Here is a 17,701-nt window from a genome sequence, read left to right on the forward strand (position 1 = left end):
TACTCGGGCGACAGGAGTGGTCTTGAGCGCGCGTGCTCGAACCGCTTCTCACCCGGAAGTGGGGGCCAGTCGCGTGCGATGGGAGCCGGCAAGTGCGTAACGCCGTCCCTCTCCCTCTACCAACCGTCCCCTTCCCCTTCCAGCGGGGCCGTTCGGTTCGGTACGGCTGCGCCGCGGTGGACTGAACCACTTGGCAGCGTTCGCCAGGGTGTGGGTGGACTCGTCCGCGGGGGCACAGGAGTGACCCATTCCCGCCTGTGAGCGGGGCCCTCGTGCTAGGGGGACTCCAGGATCCCCCTTCATGTAGCCCCCGTCTCAGCCCTGTCCAAAGTGCCCCGAGACCTGTCCCCCGACTGGACTACAGGGGCAGGGCATCAATGCTGGGGGAGCAAATTGTATCGCTGCAAGTCCGCCCCGGAGCAGGGCGGGAAATCGCCTTCCTTGGAGGCTGCTTTGGGCAGGCCTGTTGGCTGGTTTGGAGGGCGCCCAGCAAGGAGAACCACGGGCACCTGGGGGAGGGGCTGGTGCTTTAATTAGAGTTCTTTAACAAGAGCCGCTCTAATGAAAGCACCGCTACATCTCGTGTATTGGTGTCTACGCGTGTCAACATGGCAGCGGGGGTGCTTGAACTCAAGCTCATTGAACCAGCTTTCTTGGGTGCGCCCCCGCTGCAGTTTGGAAGTGGGGGGACTCTGATACATGAGACGCAGCGGTGCTTTGACAACATCTCTGCACTGCGGAATGGCCCCGAGGGCGCTTGAACTGAAGTTTGTGCAATGAGCTCGAGGTCAAGAGCCCCTGCTGCTGTTTGGAAGCGTGGGGACACCGATGCATGAGATGTGGCAGGCTAAGGGGCCCCACAATTGCCACGCTCCAAACAAGATGGGGACAAATAATACTAAAGAAGAAAGGGATGGGAATGCTAGTCAGAGCTTAGTAACAAGAGTGCCAAAGGGAAACGCCAAACAGAGCACACTGGGCAGCACCCACAGGCCCTTGAACGAGTCCAAGGAGTCAGTGGACACTTCCTAGTTAAGCTCTTCCCAGAGATGTAAGTGGATGAGGGACAGAAAACTGACCCCAAAGCCCCTGGTGGAGGTCTTCCTGGCCAGGGCCTCCTTCCCAGTCAGATGGATCGTGAGCTTGGCTAAGGGCAGGAGGAGGTTGACCAGGATATCCTGGGGCTTGGTGGGGCTGTAGATGGGGAGCATGTAAATGAAAACATGCAGAGAGAAATGCAGCCAGAGTTTCTTCAGGCAGGACTCGAGGACCTCAGGAGGTCTGTGCCAGCCTGGCTGCTCTAACCTCTGTGACTTTCATCTTCCTCCACCTGGGAGAGTTGAGAAAAAGCACCTCCTGTGCCACGGCAGGGGGCAGGGGTTTGACCAGCTGCCCCTCAACGTTCTTTCCAACCCTATGATTTTGTAGTTGCACGACCTGTAACAAAACCAACTGGTTTTGTTTAAATGTCTCGTATTGTAGTCATAGATGGTTTCACTGTAGAAAGCATGACATTGTCTTGCCAAGGCATCTGCAAATATAGATTTGTTTGTTGGGGGAGGTTATTTTGTATTTTGTTTTGTGCTTTTGTTTAATTTTATCGGAAACTCCCTTTGGAGTTGATGAATAATATGAACGCTGATTACATGCCTGGAACCTCTGGTGTAAGCATATAGTGTAGAAACTCAGTCACTCCCTAGGTTGTGTTCTTTTATTTCCTTTTCCCCTTCCAAGTAGGGACTTTGCCCTTGTTACACAGTCTAATGTTCTTTGGGAAGTGCTGTGTGGCTGTGAGAGTGCTTCGCAGAATGAGAATGCTTCACACGGTTATGCAGCTTTCGTGGCAAAGCAGCAAAGTTCACTGGTGACTAGCTGATCCATCCTGCGGATTATCCCCCGTTCTCTATTCCAGTGTTGTGGTGTCTTCACAGAATAGCTGCAGCAGGGGATCTAGTCTTCTGCCTTCCTCCTGACACTTCTTTTGGTTGGTTGGTTGTTTTTAATCTCCTTTGTTTAGGGCTTGTGGATTGAGGGGAGGGAATCACAGCGAGCCTCAGAAATGAGAGTACTTCCCTCACCCAACAAACGTTATATTTTACTTGCTATATTTTTATTGAAAATGTGTCAAGGCCAGGATGTGCCTAGGGAAGCCAGCGCATTCTACTGTACTTGTAACTGAACAAACATTTTTACTTTGCGTGGGACTTCTCAAAAGCTAGTGCCAACCTTGAAGAAACAAATGGTTATGATGCTATATCATGAATGTCCTGGTGGAAATAACAGTCTTGAACTGTGTGCTATTTTATTTGTGTCCATAATTATTTTCTTTTTTCTCCTTTCAGATTTGAGCCTGCTTTTTACCTATATACTACGAATAGCTACTGGAAGGACTGACTGTTAAACTTGTTCCAAGTATGGCTTGCAGAAAAATAGGAGATCAGGAGCAGTCTCTCACTACTGCTTTCTCTGTTGTTAACTGTGGGAGACCCCCAGCATGGGGCATTCGAACGCACAGTATATGCATGGTATCTGACTTTTTTTACCCAAACATGGGAGGAGTGGAAAGTCACATCTACCAGCTGTCACAGTGCCTGATTGAAAGAGGGCACAAAGTTATAATTGTCACTCATGCGTATGGAAATAGAAAAGGCATTCGTTATCTCACCAATGGTCTGAAGGTATATTACTTGCCTTTGAAGGTCATGTACAATCAATCTACTGCAACAACACTCTTCCACAGTCTACCTTTGCTCAGGTACATCTTTGTGCGAGAGAGAGTCACCATAATCCACTCCCATAGTTCATTTTCTGCCATGGCTCATGATGCACTCTTTCATGCCAAGACAATGGGCTTACGGACAGTTTTTACAGACCATTCTCTCTTTGGATTTGCTGATGTCAGTTCAATACTCACAAACAAACTCCTAACGGTGTCACTGTGTGATACAAATCACATCATTTGTGTCTCTTATACTAGCAAGGAAAATACTGTACTAAGAGCAGCACTGGATCCTGAGATCGTGTCTGTCATCCCCAATGCTGTAGACCCTACTGACTTAACTCCAGACCCGTCCAGAAGGGATAATAGCACAATAACTATTGTTGTTGTCAGCAGGCTTGTTTACAGGAAAGGTAATGAGGTCCAACCTGTAAGTCACATTTCAGAGTATTTTTTTTTCCCCTTACTTTTAGTGTGTGGTAAGAAATGTTCTGTGGTGATTATAGAATGATGTGTCCTCAGTTGAGAATGGGGTTGAATTTGAAATGGCTGGGTTTTTTGTTCCTTTTCCCCCCCACTCTTATGAATTGAGTACAGAGAACTGATCATAAGGGATAATTTCCTCTTGATTTCATTTGGGCACTGGGCATGGAAATTGGCTCTACGTGGTCAATTCTTGTCAGTCATGTGGCATCTTTTGAAGTCATTGGTAAGTTATTCATCAGCTTGCTCAATTTGGGGCTTAAAAGACATTAGTGTTGGGTCCTTCGAGGTAGGGGAATAGATTCACATGCCTCCATAGGCCACTTGCTGGCCTTTGGACAGTGGGAGACTTCTGTTGGAAACGTCACTTCTGTGGTGTTTCTGGGCCATACCTACAGTCGTTATTTTCTTTGGTGGCATTTGGCAGAAAGCCCTGTAGCCTCAGTTAATTGTTTTCTTAGTTTTTATTTTTGGTATTGGACAAGAATCAAGTGTTTCATATAGACAAAAGAAACCCTGCAATTTACTGATGTTTATCATTCTTGACCTGAGACTCGCTTTAGTCCTTCACTAAAGGGATTCTCTTAAAATGATTAGAAAAATTCCTTCTTATATTATACATCAATATAGGATTGTTACACAAAAGAGTACACTTTTTTTCACTATGCTGTTTTAGATTAACCCTTCCATATTAGTAAGCAATTAAAATTATTTGTCTTTCTAATAGTATCTAGAATCTGTAAAACTGACACACAGCTCTCCCCCCCACCCCTTAAACAAAAAGAAAAAAAACCCACTGTAATATTTGCATGCATTTTTATGGGAGTGCATTTTCTCTTAAAGAAACTCAGGCTATGTCCACTGAAAGCTGGACAAAAATTATTTGGTTTTGAGTTTTGTAGAAAACTTGCATTTTAGTCAGATTTGTTTAAATGTTGGGTTTTTGCAGACTCTATATTGATCATGTTGGTAGTACTGCTACCCAAACTTCAGTTAGCTGTGGGAGGAGGGTGTCTGTCTTAATTACATCTGGGAATGCTCTAACATCCGCATCAATCTTTGGGTCAGCCCAGAATCAGGTGGGTTTGCAGAAGTGACCCCCTTTACCTTTAGGCTGCACCTCTTGTGGCAAATTGCAGCAAAGTCCTTAGGGAGAGCTAGCACTTTTCCTCAGTTCCTGCTCATGATAAGTCTTCTGGCCAGAGCTGGTACAGTTTGGGCTAGTTTTTCCAACATAAATAAGTTGAAACTCAAATAAGAATCTCATTCAGGGGCTTCATGAGGGTTATTAATTAAGTAAATTGGTTTATAGGCCTAAACTTTAATCTTGCACATTTGGGCACTTGGGATTTAGAGGCCTTGTGCAATAATCTTAGGTAAGTTGAAAATGTGTTTACTTAAACTGTGTCATTGTTGTACTTTCAGGTATAGACTTGCTTAGTGGTATAATTCCTGAACTTTGTCAGAAATATCCATACTTAAATTTTTTAGTTGGAGGAGAAGGACCAAAACGAATTGTTTTGGAAGAAGTACGTGAAAGATACCAACTTCACGACAGGTTTGTTTTATCCATGTTTATGGTGACAAAATGTGCTTAAGTAGAAAACAAACAAAATGTGCGCTTTCATCTCAAAGTTCCTTCAACTCCCCATTCTTTTCTCCATGACAGTTCATCTTGTTTGGAAGAATGAAAGAATGGGGACACCTTTATTTTTTTGGTTTGGTTTGAGATAAATCCTTCAGGATGTTCATGCTTCCCGTTTCTGGTTTTATAGTTTTTCCGAAATCAATATCATGCTACCCATTGATAGCTAGCACTTCCCTGAAATTTTAGAATTGATTAAATGTGCTCAAAAGGTACCCTGTTTTATCTGAATAGAGCAACACTGGTAAATGTGGAGTATTAACTTAAAAAAATCTTTAGTCTTAAATCTAGAAACATGGGAACAGCAATATGAAGGTACTTGCCAGAAAATCTTTTAGTCTTCTGAAAAATAAAACCAAACTATTCAAACTGAATATAGAAGGGTTTCTTAATCAAAGCGCAAAGAATTTGGAATGAGAATGTTTCAGTGCCAGTCAGACAGTAATGGCATGCTTGGTAAGCTGCTTCTATCAGAATATTTGAGTAATGTTATATGGCATTTATTACAAAATATGACACTGGTTTTTATTCTAATTCGTTGTCCTATATTCAGAGTGCGTCTTCTAGGAGCTTTGGAACATCAGGATGTTAGAAATGTCTTGGTTCAGGGTCACATTTTTCTCAACACGTCTCTCACTGAAGCCTTCTGTATGGCAATTGTGGAAGCAGCCAGCTGTGGTTTACAGGTAACAGAATCTGAGTTACACAGAGAGCATGTATAAACATTATTTGTTATATTTGAAATTAACAGTTGTAACAATGCATTTTATCTGTGGATCTATAAGCTCTTTATAAAAATGGGCAATTAATACTGGTATTGTGGCGATTTACATCTCATGTGGAAGTGGGGGCAAATATATTAATTGAATGTGCTCAAAAAGGATATTCCCAACAATTCCTAGTTCTCTGAATTAACCAGGTTGGCTCTTGAAAATGTTGTTCCTTTGGGGAGTTTTTAGCTAGGGGAATCGCAGTTCTCCCTATGTTCCATTAACAATAGACATTGGGAGAAAAATGCTGGGTGAACATGACGTCTTTCAGTAATCTGCATATTCATGACAGACCATTTCAACTGAGCCATTGTTCTGCTCATTGTTCTCTGGCTGACCCTTACTTGCCACAAAGATGGCTAGGGTTAAGGAGGAAAGAGGAGAGGAAATAAAATAAAACACTGCTTTGTTTATTATTTACATACGGTCACTTGTTTGTCAATTTGACTTGAGCTATGAATCAGTGCTGGTTCTGTAAAGGTTAAATTAACAACCGAGGAAAATTTGGGATTAAATCAGGTTAATGATAGATAACAAATGGGAGTAAGGATATCATAATGAAAATTAACACATCTAGGGCAGAAGCAAAACATAGGTTGCTTACTGTGATTAAATTTGGGAGCTCAGTTAGTTAGTCTTCATTCCAGAATATTGAGAGGTGGCATGTGAAATGGTAAGGATCTTCAGCATATCTTTCAATTTAGTATTTTTATCCTGTGAGTGATAAATAAGTACTTTTTTGGAAAAGTCATCTGGGTTGCAATTATAGGCTGTTTAGATGCAGTATCTTAAGTCCAAAGACTAATTAAAGGCATGAAGAGAAACAGAAAATAGAAGTAAACACAGTGTCCGTTTTATTCAAGACGGATCATAGTGGGCCAAATTAATGGACCTTAACTGAAATCAACACAATGGACCTAGTCAGTTTAGATTTGAAGCAAAGCAAGATATATTTTCCTGTGAAGCACAGGAAAATTAGCTATGTGGAGAAGAGGGGCATTAATACTGTAATTGTAGGGAGATAAGTTGGATTAAAGAGAACCTATGATGGTGACTGAAAAGGAGATCACAAGGATGGTTTTGTTAAAAGGGACTTAGCAAACTAGAGGAAGTTTAATGTGCTGTTTCTCAAGAAGGGGTTTTGCACTCCATTCTGTGTAATGTTTTCATAATAAACCTGGCTCAAGAACTTAATGTGTAATTATGACATTTGTGGATGATCCAAAGCTAATACAGAAGACGATGGCCTATAGTTTAAAAAAAAAAAAAGTAATGTTATCAAATATAATATTACAGGTCAGTCAGGCACTGACTGATATTAATCAATATTAATAACTTCTTGGTATAAAATGGGGATTTATAAGTTATTAGCAACAAAGGAAGGGGGGGGACTTGAATATGCTGTCTGATCATAATGTGTCCAGTGTGAGACAGCGGCGGGGAGAAAAAATTTTATGCAGAATTGCTTTAAGACAGAGCTTGATAAGTTTATGGAAGGGGTAGTGTGATAGGGTAGGGGTGTTGTTCAAGTTTAGAAGTATATTAGTTTCACCATGAAGAGGAAGAAAGTAAACTCAGTCTCCATGTGGAAGGGGTGTAAACCCATGTCCTTGCTCCCCTTCTTCCCAAAAATGGCTTATTTGATAAGGAGAGAGATGAATGTACTATTTGGCTGTCTGTGGAGTTTACCTTCAGAAGCACTGAGCATAAGCCACAGCTCTTAAGTGAGAACTTGGCTTGCATGTGCAGGTGCTCTGATGGTACTTAAACCTCTCAGACAGCTGTCTAGTGGTCCTTACTCACAAGTTCACAGTAGAACCAAGTACTTGTTTTTGAGTTGGGAAGAGATATTTCTACAGCTCAGACTGTCAAAAAATGACTAGGGTTTTTACTTTCCTTTGTAACAGTGACATGGCCTGCTTCTTAGGATAATGTGACTATTTTAACCTAAAAGTTCTTCTGTTGTGGCATTAGCTATACTTTTTATTGAAGGGCACACCTCTAGAATATGGGGATTGTAGTATATAAGGTGTAGCTGTAACTTGTGATTGCCAGGGGTATAAGTGTTCTGTAGACTTTTTAGGGGTGTAGGTTGTAGCTGTGTTGGTCTACTGTAAGGACATAGGCAAACAAGGTTATTTGGGTAAATTGGATATCTTTTATTAGACCAGCTCAAATAGTTGGGAAAATTCTTCATGGCAAGCTTTTGGGGACAAATAACCACATTCTGAAGGTACTCATTAAATATGGAGACTGTCTAAAATGTATAAAAATGCTAATAGTTAATGATGAATACTGGAGCCCTCTTCCTTTCCAGCTTTCTGTGTGAGCAGATTCTGCCTTATTCCCTGACTTGCTACAAGTGACTATGCAATTGCCATCCAATCTAGTGGAGAATTCTGCAACTTTCTTATTGTTGGCTAACATTGTAAATAATAACATATGTTACAAGAATCTTCATGCTTTTATTATGTTGCTTTTTAAATGATAGCTTTTATTCAGGTTAAAATTTAACATTCCCAAATGGTTAAGAATGTTTATGTAAACACTTGAGTGATCTTAGAGCTCTAAAACATGAGTGGTTAAGAGCTGAGGTAAGAATAGCCATTTCTAAATCAACTTACTGGTTGGTTTGTTTGTTTGTTTGTTTGTTTTTTCTTGAGGTGTAGGTGGTTGGGGGTGAGGAGAGAATCCAAGGGTCTGGACCTTTTTAATTGCTTTAAAAGGAAAGGAGGAGCTGCCCTCAGGAATGCACATCTGCTTGATTCTGTAGCAATACAGGCTCACTAAATCGCCCTAACTTTGCTCCTGGTGAAGCAGGGTAAAAGTTTTTTGCAGTTGTTTTGCTACAGAATCATGCTAATGAAATGGTTTCTTTGTAACAGTTTATATCGATATCCTTTCATATGTATACACTTGGTACATCTGTTTGTATATCCCAAGGGAATTGGGTCTGTGACAAATACCTTTAGGAAAATAAATTTAAATTTTACATGGTGGGGGCGGTAGGGGAGAAATGGCTCTGATTTCTGCTCACCCCCATGTCAGTTCCTTTCTTTGTTACCAAAGGGTCAATTTTGAACATGTGCTAATTTGCTGCCCTGCTTGCTCTTCAGAGCTCAGGCCTTCAGTTTTCAGACCGATGAATTGTCTGTACTGCAAATACTGGAGTAAATCATTTGCTTCGTTTTAAAGTATTACTGCTCATCAGTGCTGTCTTATCAGTATAGCTCTGTTTCAGCTGATTGTATTATGCAGCAGGTGTATTATTTAATTGTCTTGTCTCCAAAGGTGGTGAGTACGAGAGTTGGTGGAATCCCAGAAGTGCTACCAGAAGATCTTATTATCTTATGTGAGCCCTCAGTGAAATCGCTGTGTGATGGCTTGGAAAAAGCTATGCTGCAGCTGAGATCAGGAACATCACTAGCCCCAGAAATTATTCATAACAAAGTGAAGACATTCTATACCTGGAGGAATGTTGCAGCAAGAACTGAGAAAGTATGTACACTTGTTTTAGTAGTCTCTTAAAATGTGATTTCACTGTGAAAAGTTCTATATTTACTTTATTCTAAGATGAGCTTCTCCTCCCCCCATTTAACATGACGCAGGGAAGCCTGTCTTGGAATTGTGTATGAAGGCAGTGGCAGGGTAGGCAGCTGTTGTGGCTCGGGCTCCAGCACTTGCCCAGGGTCGGGGCCATAGCCACAGCTGCTGCCCCCCTCTCCTCCTGCAACCTTTTCACCCCTCCATCTCCCCACTCAGCCTCTTCTCTCCCATCCCTTCCCCGCCCAACACTTTTCTCTCCCACTTTCCTCCAGTCTCTGCTCCCCCCTAATCTAATTACTGGAGGGCTCCCTCACAACTTCTGCTGTGTGCTGGCAGGCTACGTCTGTATTTTGGTCTGGGGCACTGAGCACAGCCCCGCCTTGTAGCAGTGGTGTGGTGAGATGCAGCAGTGCTTAGTGACGCTGGCTAGAACTGCAGTGGGGAATTGGGAAGAGCAGAGGCTACAGAAGGACAGGCTCAGCAGGGGGCAAGCTGCTTGACCTTCTGACACTGCCTGCCCCCCTTGCAGCAGTGGAGAGATGAATTAAAGATAACCCTCCAGTAATTAGATTCAGTACATGGAAAACTATAACAAATTTATAGATTTTTTTTTTTTTTTTCCATGTATAGAATTTAATTACTGGGGGGTTGTCTTAGATATGAGTAAATGCAGTACCTCTCTACAAATAGGTTTATGTATTGTCTTATTGACTTGCATCGAATGTGCTTGGTTTGTTTCCTTCCCTAATTGCTAGTCCTCCAAATACAAAGTACACCTTGTGCCATATCAATCAGTAACAGTTTTGATAAGCAAATAATGATATTATTTATATCTATACAATCCCATGTTTTTATGAGATTCCACACTTAAAGTTGGCCTAGCAATTGGATTACATGCTGCACAAGAAAGAACATGCTGCCACTCTGACTCAGACTAGCAAGGTTAAACATTAGTGACTAAATTAAGATATTAGTGATATCTAAATATAACAGAACACATACAAGATGTGGTTATGCTGGATAAGAAGTTGCCATAGTTTGAGTTGCTTTTTGGTATAGAACCCTACTGTAGGGTGAACACGTTCTATAATTTTGATGATGATGATGATAAAATTACCTGTAATAAGTAATACTGTTTACAGCTTGTTGAGGAAGCTTCCAGATAACCCTTAGAATCAGATTTTCTTTTTTTTTGGTTGTTTTTGTGCATCAGCAAGAGTAAATAAATAGAGAATTCCAACAGAGATTAGTTTTATAGAAAATTTCTCCCAGTCTCTCTTACAGTCTTCTGCCTCCAAAGTGATTTAATGTCAAAATAATATTATTCATTTTGGCTTTTTTTAATCGGTTTACTATGATCAGATAGTGAACTCAAATATCGCTGTTCCTATGAAAATGTGGAGTGTATAATAAATAATGGAAAACAAAATTGAAGAACTAAAACTAGGTATACTTTACTTAGCAGCTTTTAAAGCTAGATTAGATTAGTTTGTATTAATGATTATTGCAGGTTTTTCAAGTACATGGCTCTGGTAATTTAGCCTTCTGTTCATCTGTGAAAGTATTTGTTCTGCAGCCCTTCACTGTAGCAAAGCTTTCTCTTTTTGCAATTCTGAATAAAAGGAAGTTATTTTTTAGGCAACTGAGTAATCATATTAACTCTTGAGTTTTTGTTTGTATTTTTTTAATCAAAAAGCCATACAATATCCTGTCTCTGCATACAGTGACTGAGTATGAACATAGGTTAGAATTTAAGCTTAGAAGTATCTCATTTGTATGGATTAAAAAGCAATCTTCTTGTGGCAGATCTGGTGGTTAATATCCAGATTATCTGATTTTTTTGGTACGTGTTTAAAATTCTAAGTATTTACATAGATAAAAAATACCTATATTTTTGACACAGTGATAGTTTGAGGCTTCTTTCCAAAAGGAAGAAAAAAAGAATTCTAAGGATATAGACTGTCACAAAAGGACATAGAGTTTTGCAAGTATAATATTAAACTTCTCATTGTCATGTTGAAAGATTACTTGTTACCAGATTTGCCCATCACTTTGGGGTGTGCTCATTTATTAGGGATACATTTCTAGGGTCTTTGTAATTCTGTCAATGTGCTGCTTGTGTTACTTGTGTTTCTATACGGAGCTGTATATCTCCCTTCTGCAAGTCCTCACCCCCAATGGAGCTTTCTTGCAGAACTCCGTTTCAATGGGGCTGGGTTCTTCCAGTCACCAAATCAGTCATACACACAAACACACAGATTAACGTGACACGCTTGACCCGGCCGGGTTGATCATCATGGAAAGGCAGACACCCTCATATGCCAAGAATCAGTTCATCAAAGCAGCAATAAACTGCAGTCAGACACAAGCACACAGGTAAACAGAATACCTCTGAATCTAGCTGGGTGTCCAGATGACACCCTCATGGGCCAGCATTCAGTTCATTAGGGCACATCTGAGCCAAACTGGGTCAATCAGCCTGTACAAGCTGATCCCCTTACATGTTTCAAACTCGGCACGTCCCAATCTTTAGCCTATGGATGAGCAAACCCCATGGTATTTCTGGGCTTCACAGGGATCTTTGGCTTAGGTAAAAGAAGCGTCGCTGCAGAGCAAGTGGGGAAGGAAAGTAGAGAAGGAAACATACACCCAGTTACTATTAGTTTGACTATAAAAGTTATTTATTGCTAAGTATATGAAAGATAAAATGGTACTAGTAGTAATAGACATGCAAAGAAAAACAAACACAAACAATTACAATACTCCCCTGGTTTCACTAAATATTTGGGGAAATTTAGCTCAAGCTCAACTAATACAGTTCAGGTTCAAAAGTCCATGCCTAGAGAAAACAGAGAGAGAAAGCAAGAGCTGGGATCTTGCCAGTCCAAGGCACTTGGATTCCAGTGCTGATAGGTAAAGTTCTTAGCACAATCCTCGAAGGGAGATGATCTGTTTCTTCCAGCTTCTTGAGAACAACAGCGGATGGTGTCAGAGAGATTTCTCCTCTTGATGCACAATTTTGCTGCTTTTACAGTTTTTTATACACTCGGTTCAGCTTCTTCAAAGCATTCTTTTAATAGTGTAAATAATTGTCTTTTCTATTGACAAGGAGTTATCTGGTTTGGAACATCTCAAGAAACTGCTTAACAACCAGGAAAAACATAAGTTTTTAAGGAGTAACCAGGGGTTTGGGTTGTAGCCGTGTTGGTCTAAGGACATAGGCATAAGGAGTAACCAGACGAGCCAGCTTGAAATTCTTATGGGTAGCAGATACACTGGATGGGATATCTCATTATTTCTTCAGAAACAATAGATAGCTTGCAGCATCAGGGTTCTTCATTTTTACCTGTTGTGAACAAACCTCAGCTTAGCATGACTTTTTTCCTGATCTTACTGTAGTCTTTTAACGGACTTAAGGAGATTACTTACTTGGAGCGTTCATAAATTTTGTGGGGAGGACTTCTACTAGTCATCCCGGGAAAAGTATGACAGCATTTGTGGTCAGGGCTCCAACGGGTTGGATGCTGTGATGAACCCTTTACCATTGCTCAAATGTTGCCCATACCCCCTCTGACTCAATCTCTTGCTTCAGCATTCCCTAACTTGGCAACTGAGTTTTAGTCAATCAAGTTTAACTGGGCCTCCCATAGTGGGACCAGGGAATGTACGGCCTGAGATACCTATTAAACTTTACTTCTGCTTAGTTCTGGGTAGATGGGGGGGTGTGGGGTGTGTGTGTGTGTGTGTGTGTGTGTGTGTGTGTGTGTGTGTGGGGGGGGGGGGTGGGGGAAAGGTTCTTTGTAAATCCAGATTAGAATTGGTCTGATAAATGCTGAGCTGGGTGTGTGTAAATGTGGGTTGATTAGCATTTGGAGCACAGATTCCCCATCATGCAGTGCTCCCCTGCTTTTCTGATCCCAGAATTTACCGTGGTCTTTGTTTTGGACTTTCTGTTCTCCAACTCCCATGTAAATGAATTGTCATCTGGTTCTATCTTGGATGCAAATGAGACTAGGGCAGTTGCTCCTTTATCTGGAGGGCTTTAGGTGCGTCTCCCACTGCATCTTCATTGTCTTTCATAATCGGTTCTTGTTCAGGTGGGGTGGGTGGGAATTCTTTGTGAGTCAGACAGGCTGTGTCCTGTGCCACGTTTCCCCAAGAACGCAGAGCTGAGAGGTAGCATACGGAATAAGACTTTGAGCTTGGATTAGTAGATTCTTTTTTTTCAGGGGGGAAAAAACCTTTGCTTTTGAATCTGAATATACTCATCAGTCTGTGGTCCTTTATTTTGGAACCTAATAGGCTCTTAGCTTTACTGCCAGCTTGGGGATGGAGTTCTATAGGCCAGTATGGAAATATTGGAAATGGTCTTCCTTTCATCAGTCTTAAATTTGCTGCTTTTCTGTTTAATTGACAGTTCCTGTGTTCTTGCATTTTAAGACAGTGGGCATTGCCATTTACTTTCCCCTACAGAAATACATTATATTAATTCATAACAGCTCTTATCGGTATTATTATTTGTCTTTGGATGGAAACTTATCTGTGTTTTTGGTTTATTCTCATGGATAAACGTAAAAAAAAATATCCTGTTTAAAAACAGAAAAGGGCTTTCTAGTTTTATGGGCTCCCAACAAAGGTGTAGTCAGTTGAGAAATATGATACAAGGTGTAGCCTAATATTCAAAGATAAAAATGTATCATGATGACAGCTTCTCAGTATGCAACTATTGTTTGTTTCCTTTCTCTTAGGTATATGACAGAGTTGCAGATGAAACGGTATTACCAATGGACAAGCGGCTTGACAGACTAATCACTCACTGTGGCTCAGTAACTGGGTATATTTTTGCTCTGTTTGCTGTGTTAAATTTTCTCTTTCTGGTATTTCTGAGGTGGATGACTCCAGATTCCATTATTGATCCTGCAAGAGATGCCACAGGCCCTAATGGAGTATGGACTAAACAGTATTTTCATAGTAAAAAAAGAAAAGAAAAAGAAGAGATTTCGAACTGTTAAAATGTTTGAAGTGGGGAGGAAGGGTATTGGTGTCTAAATAAGTTTTTTAATAGTTGCTAATAGAATTAATTCTACAAAGAGACATTTATTGTTAAGCTCTTAACTTTCCTAAATTGTTGGAAAGGAACCTGATGAAATGTACTACCTCAATTTAGGATTGTAAAAACTAGTTTTGGACTTATGCAAATATCTAGATACAGCTCTTTTGCACTTAGTTGGGAGAACAATGGGAATTGGTGCATCTCAGGTGTAAAACTTCTTATGAGACACAAGAATACAAGATTTTTCTCTCTTCCCAGAGTGCTACTCTTCCTATGAACTGACAAATGTATGGCATCTGGGGTGCCAAAACACAAATGCAGCAGCTTAAGATGGTCTTTGGCAATTCCTGTTAGGAATAATAAATTTATAGAGATAAGAGGAATTGGTGGGACTTACAAGGAACATAAAGAAAAAAGCACTGCCCAAATCAATCAGCAGCTGAAAATGAGATGTGAAATCATATTTATAGAATGTGACACAAAACAAGCACATTACCCCATCTGTTTTCAACATTCAGTGTGCTGAGTGCCAGCAGTAGTTCTCCCAGACCATGTCTGGAGACAGTTCCTGCCTGCATGCACAGAACTATTTTGAAATGGTTCTTCAGTACTCTGCCTAAATTTGATCAGTATCTCTTGGATATATCAAGGATCCATAATTGGTTTTCCTATTTTAGAAAATGCTAAATACTTCAGACAAGGAATAACCTAAGCAGTAAAAATTATGGCTTTTTTTTGTTCAAAACTATCATGTAAATGAGAGAACTATGCCAGTTCCTAACAGAATAAATGTAAAGGCACAGCCTTTCAAAAATAGCTCAGGCCTGTAGACTCTTTGAGTAGACTGTGCCAAAATGCGTGGCAAAATGCAAGATACAGAAAAACATCCACTAAGGGCTAGATAAAGACCATCATAATTCTTTTTTATTCATAACCTAAATGGTATTTGAATTTATCTTCAGAAGGGAAAGTGTTAAAAGGTTGTCACATCACTTAGACCACACCAAAGATGATTTAAAATTAACTCAGTACGCTGAATTTTTCCCTGTTATTCATGAACAGAAAAATATAATATGCTAAGTACATCTTCTGGCTGTTCCCATTACTTGCTGTGAGTTCAGATCCTTCATTTTTATTGATTAGTTAGCCATAATCTGTATGAGTAGTTTGCATCTCTGTAGGAAACAACTTTGAATGTGTAAGAAGAGAGAGGATGAGTATGATTTCATATTCATGTAAAACAGCTCTCAATGAACTCTCTGCCAAATGCACTGGATAAATTTATTGCAATAGCATTGTTTGTAAACTGAAAAGGTTTTATGAGTTTATGAACAATGACATGCTGACAGATATTTGTATTTGGATGTGCAATATACAAAGATTTATTTAAAAACTTAGCAGGGTAAAACTTAAAACATGCATCCTGTTATACACATAGCATCTACATTTTAAGACTAATCTTGTGTTGAGGTGCAAAGGTGATGGTGATTTATCTTTTTACTAAATACTTAACTGAAAGTATTTTAATGAAATACTGAAAGGATGATGAGGTGCCTTGTTTACAAAGTCTAGTGTCAGGTTTCTCTCATTAGAAAAAATGGTCAGATGTAATGCTACACAGATCACTGGGAACTACCCTGGGGCTGGACAGCGGGAAGCTGCATCCACACTGCCAGTGTTTCCCAGCTGCTCACTGGTTGGAAGCTGCGCCCATGTCACAGCTGGTGGGGAGGAGAAGTGGCGGCAGTGGTGTGGGCACAGGTCCTTGCTCCAAGCGTCAGAGGGTTTTCTTTGTGCCCATACTGACTCTAGGGGCCGTATGTTGCTGATCCCTGAATTAAGTTAATATTTGATTAAGAAAAACACCATACTTTTTAAAATCTGGTGCACTTTTTTTATAAGAATTTCTTAAAAATGAATGCCATTTCACATTAATTTTATAGTGTATTTTTTTTTTAATAGTATTATGTTGATTTCAGTCTTTTAACTTTTCTCTTGATTGCCAGCAATGTATAGAAACTCCATGCAAATCACATACAGCTCGAATGGAAAGGGTAGTCAAAACAATATTTAAACTATATAAACTTCCTTGTGCCAGAGCATTACTCATTTAATCCAAGGAGGCCTTTTCATAGTGTTGCATAATTTACAGGTTACTTAAATATTTTTTACTTTGCGATATAATGCACTGATGCTTTTACTTAAAATGGACCCACCAAACACTAGCAAATACAGAAACTTAATGAGCTGCTGCTGCTGCTTCTTACTCTTCTAGCATTGAAAATAGAACTTTGTGTGGTAAAGAACGCTATAAGGGAAATAATTTGAACAGTTGCGAATGAAGTTATATATAAAAGTAGCTCAGTTACAACTGTACCATGTTTCAGAGACTGTATTTTATAATACCCTTTTGTTGCCTGATTCTTCACTTTCTGCTGTTTTTTCCCTCTTTTTAGCCCTGATCCTGCAAACACAAATATGATGACTTGTTTCACTGAACTCAGTTGGACAGCTCTCCTATATAAAATTAATCACACAAGTAAATGTTTAAAGGATTGAGGTCTGGACCTGCCATATGCAAATCTGATGAGTAAATGCAAAAGATTGTGATGGCACTGCCTTTGACAGTTGTTTATCAGGCAGCAGTGATGGAAATAGGGGAAAGAGAATGTTTGAGGCTGTAGAGACAGAGAACTTAAGGCACAAAATATCAGCAAATATACAGATTTCTTGGGTAAATGCTAGTATTAAAATAAACAAATACTAATAATAAGGCAACTTTTGAAGTTTTAAATATCTGAAAATACTTTCATCTAGCAGATGTAAAATATCAGAAAATTCACTGCTTGGTAATATTTTCTCACTTGCGTGGTGCAAATTTTAGGGTGAGAGAACCTTTTAATGTGAAGATTGATGGAAATATACTTTGCTACTCTTGATGTAAAGGTTCATTCAGAGTACGAAAAGTAATTTGATTTATTTCCTTATTTCAAGATGATGGGATCCTTAAATTTCTCTGTAATGAGATTCCATTCCATAGCACATCCTGTGCCTATACACTGTGTGCATAGACACTGTGAATTTATATATAAACAGCATGTTTATTGAAAGTGACCTGTTAATATTAGAACAAAGATCAAGTCCAGTGTGTCTCCATATTGTCAGATGCATTATTCAGCTCCTTTTTTATTTTTTTTTTAATGATGCAGATGGCTCTATAAAGGCACAGTAGATTGTAATGTGATCATTTTTCTTGTGCTCGGGCATTTCTGTATGTTTCTTTTCTTAAATAACTTTTTTCTTTTGGTACTTGTTCAGTTACTATTTCCCTTTTGTCTGTGTCATCTAATTAAGGATTCGTTGGTTTGTTTCCCACTATCAAATGTGTTTTATTTTTTTAAATAAACAATAAAATAAATGGCAGAATTTCAGAGGATAAAAACACCATTTGTCCTATGCTTCTATCTGGGTTTCCTGTTTTTTGC

At 39.9% G+C, this 17,701-nt stretch overlaps 1 protein-coding gene across 2 annotated transcripts; it reads left to right on the forward strand.

Moving 5' to 3' along the window:
• Positions 1–6: 6 nt before the first annotated feature.
• PIGA (phosphatidylinositol glycan anchor biosynthesis class A) lies at positions 7–17,674 on the forward strand. Of its 2 annotated transcripts, none has more exons than XM_006261079.4 (6): positions 7–92; positions 2,343–3,132; positions 4,628–4,760; positions 5,401–5,533; positions 8,909–9,115; positions 13,912–17,674. In XM_006261079.4, exons 2-6 carry the CDS (start codon positions 2,415–2,417, stop codon positions 14,173–14,175), a joined length of 1,455 nt encoding a protein of 484 aa, XP_006261141.1. In that variant the 5' UTR covers positions 7–92; positions 2,343–2,414; the 3' UTR covers positions 14,176–17,674. The 2 variants fall into 2 exon arrangements, with proteins under 2 accessions (XP_006261141.1, XP_019350656.1); XM_019495111.2 differs by lacking the exon at positions 7–92 and adding an exon at positions 102–1,984.
• The last annotated feature ends 27 nt before the right edge of the window (positions 17,675–17,701 follow it).

The sequence above is a fragment of the Alligator mississippiensis genome, chromosome 1 (genome assembly GCF_030867095.1).
Source record: "Alligator mississippiensis isolate rAllMis1 chromosome 1, rAllMis1, whole genome shotgun sequence".
In the NCBI taxonomy this organism is placed as follows: Eukaryota; Metazoa; Chordata; order Crocodylia; family Alligatoridae; genus Alligator; species Alligator mississippiensis.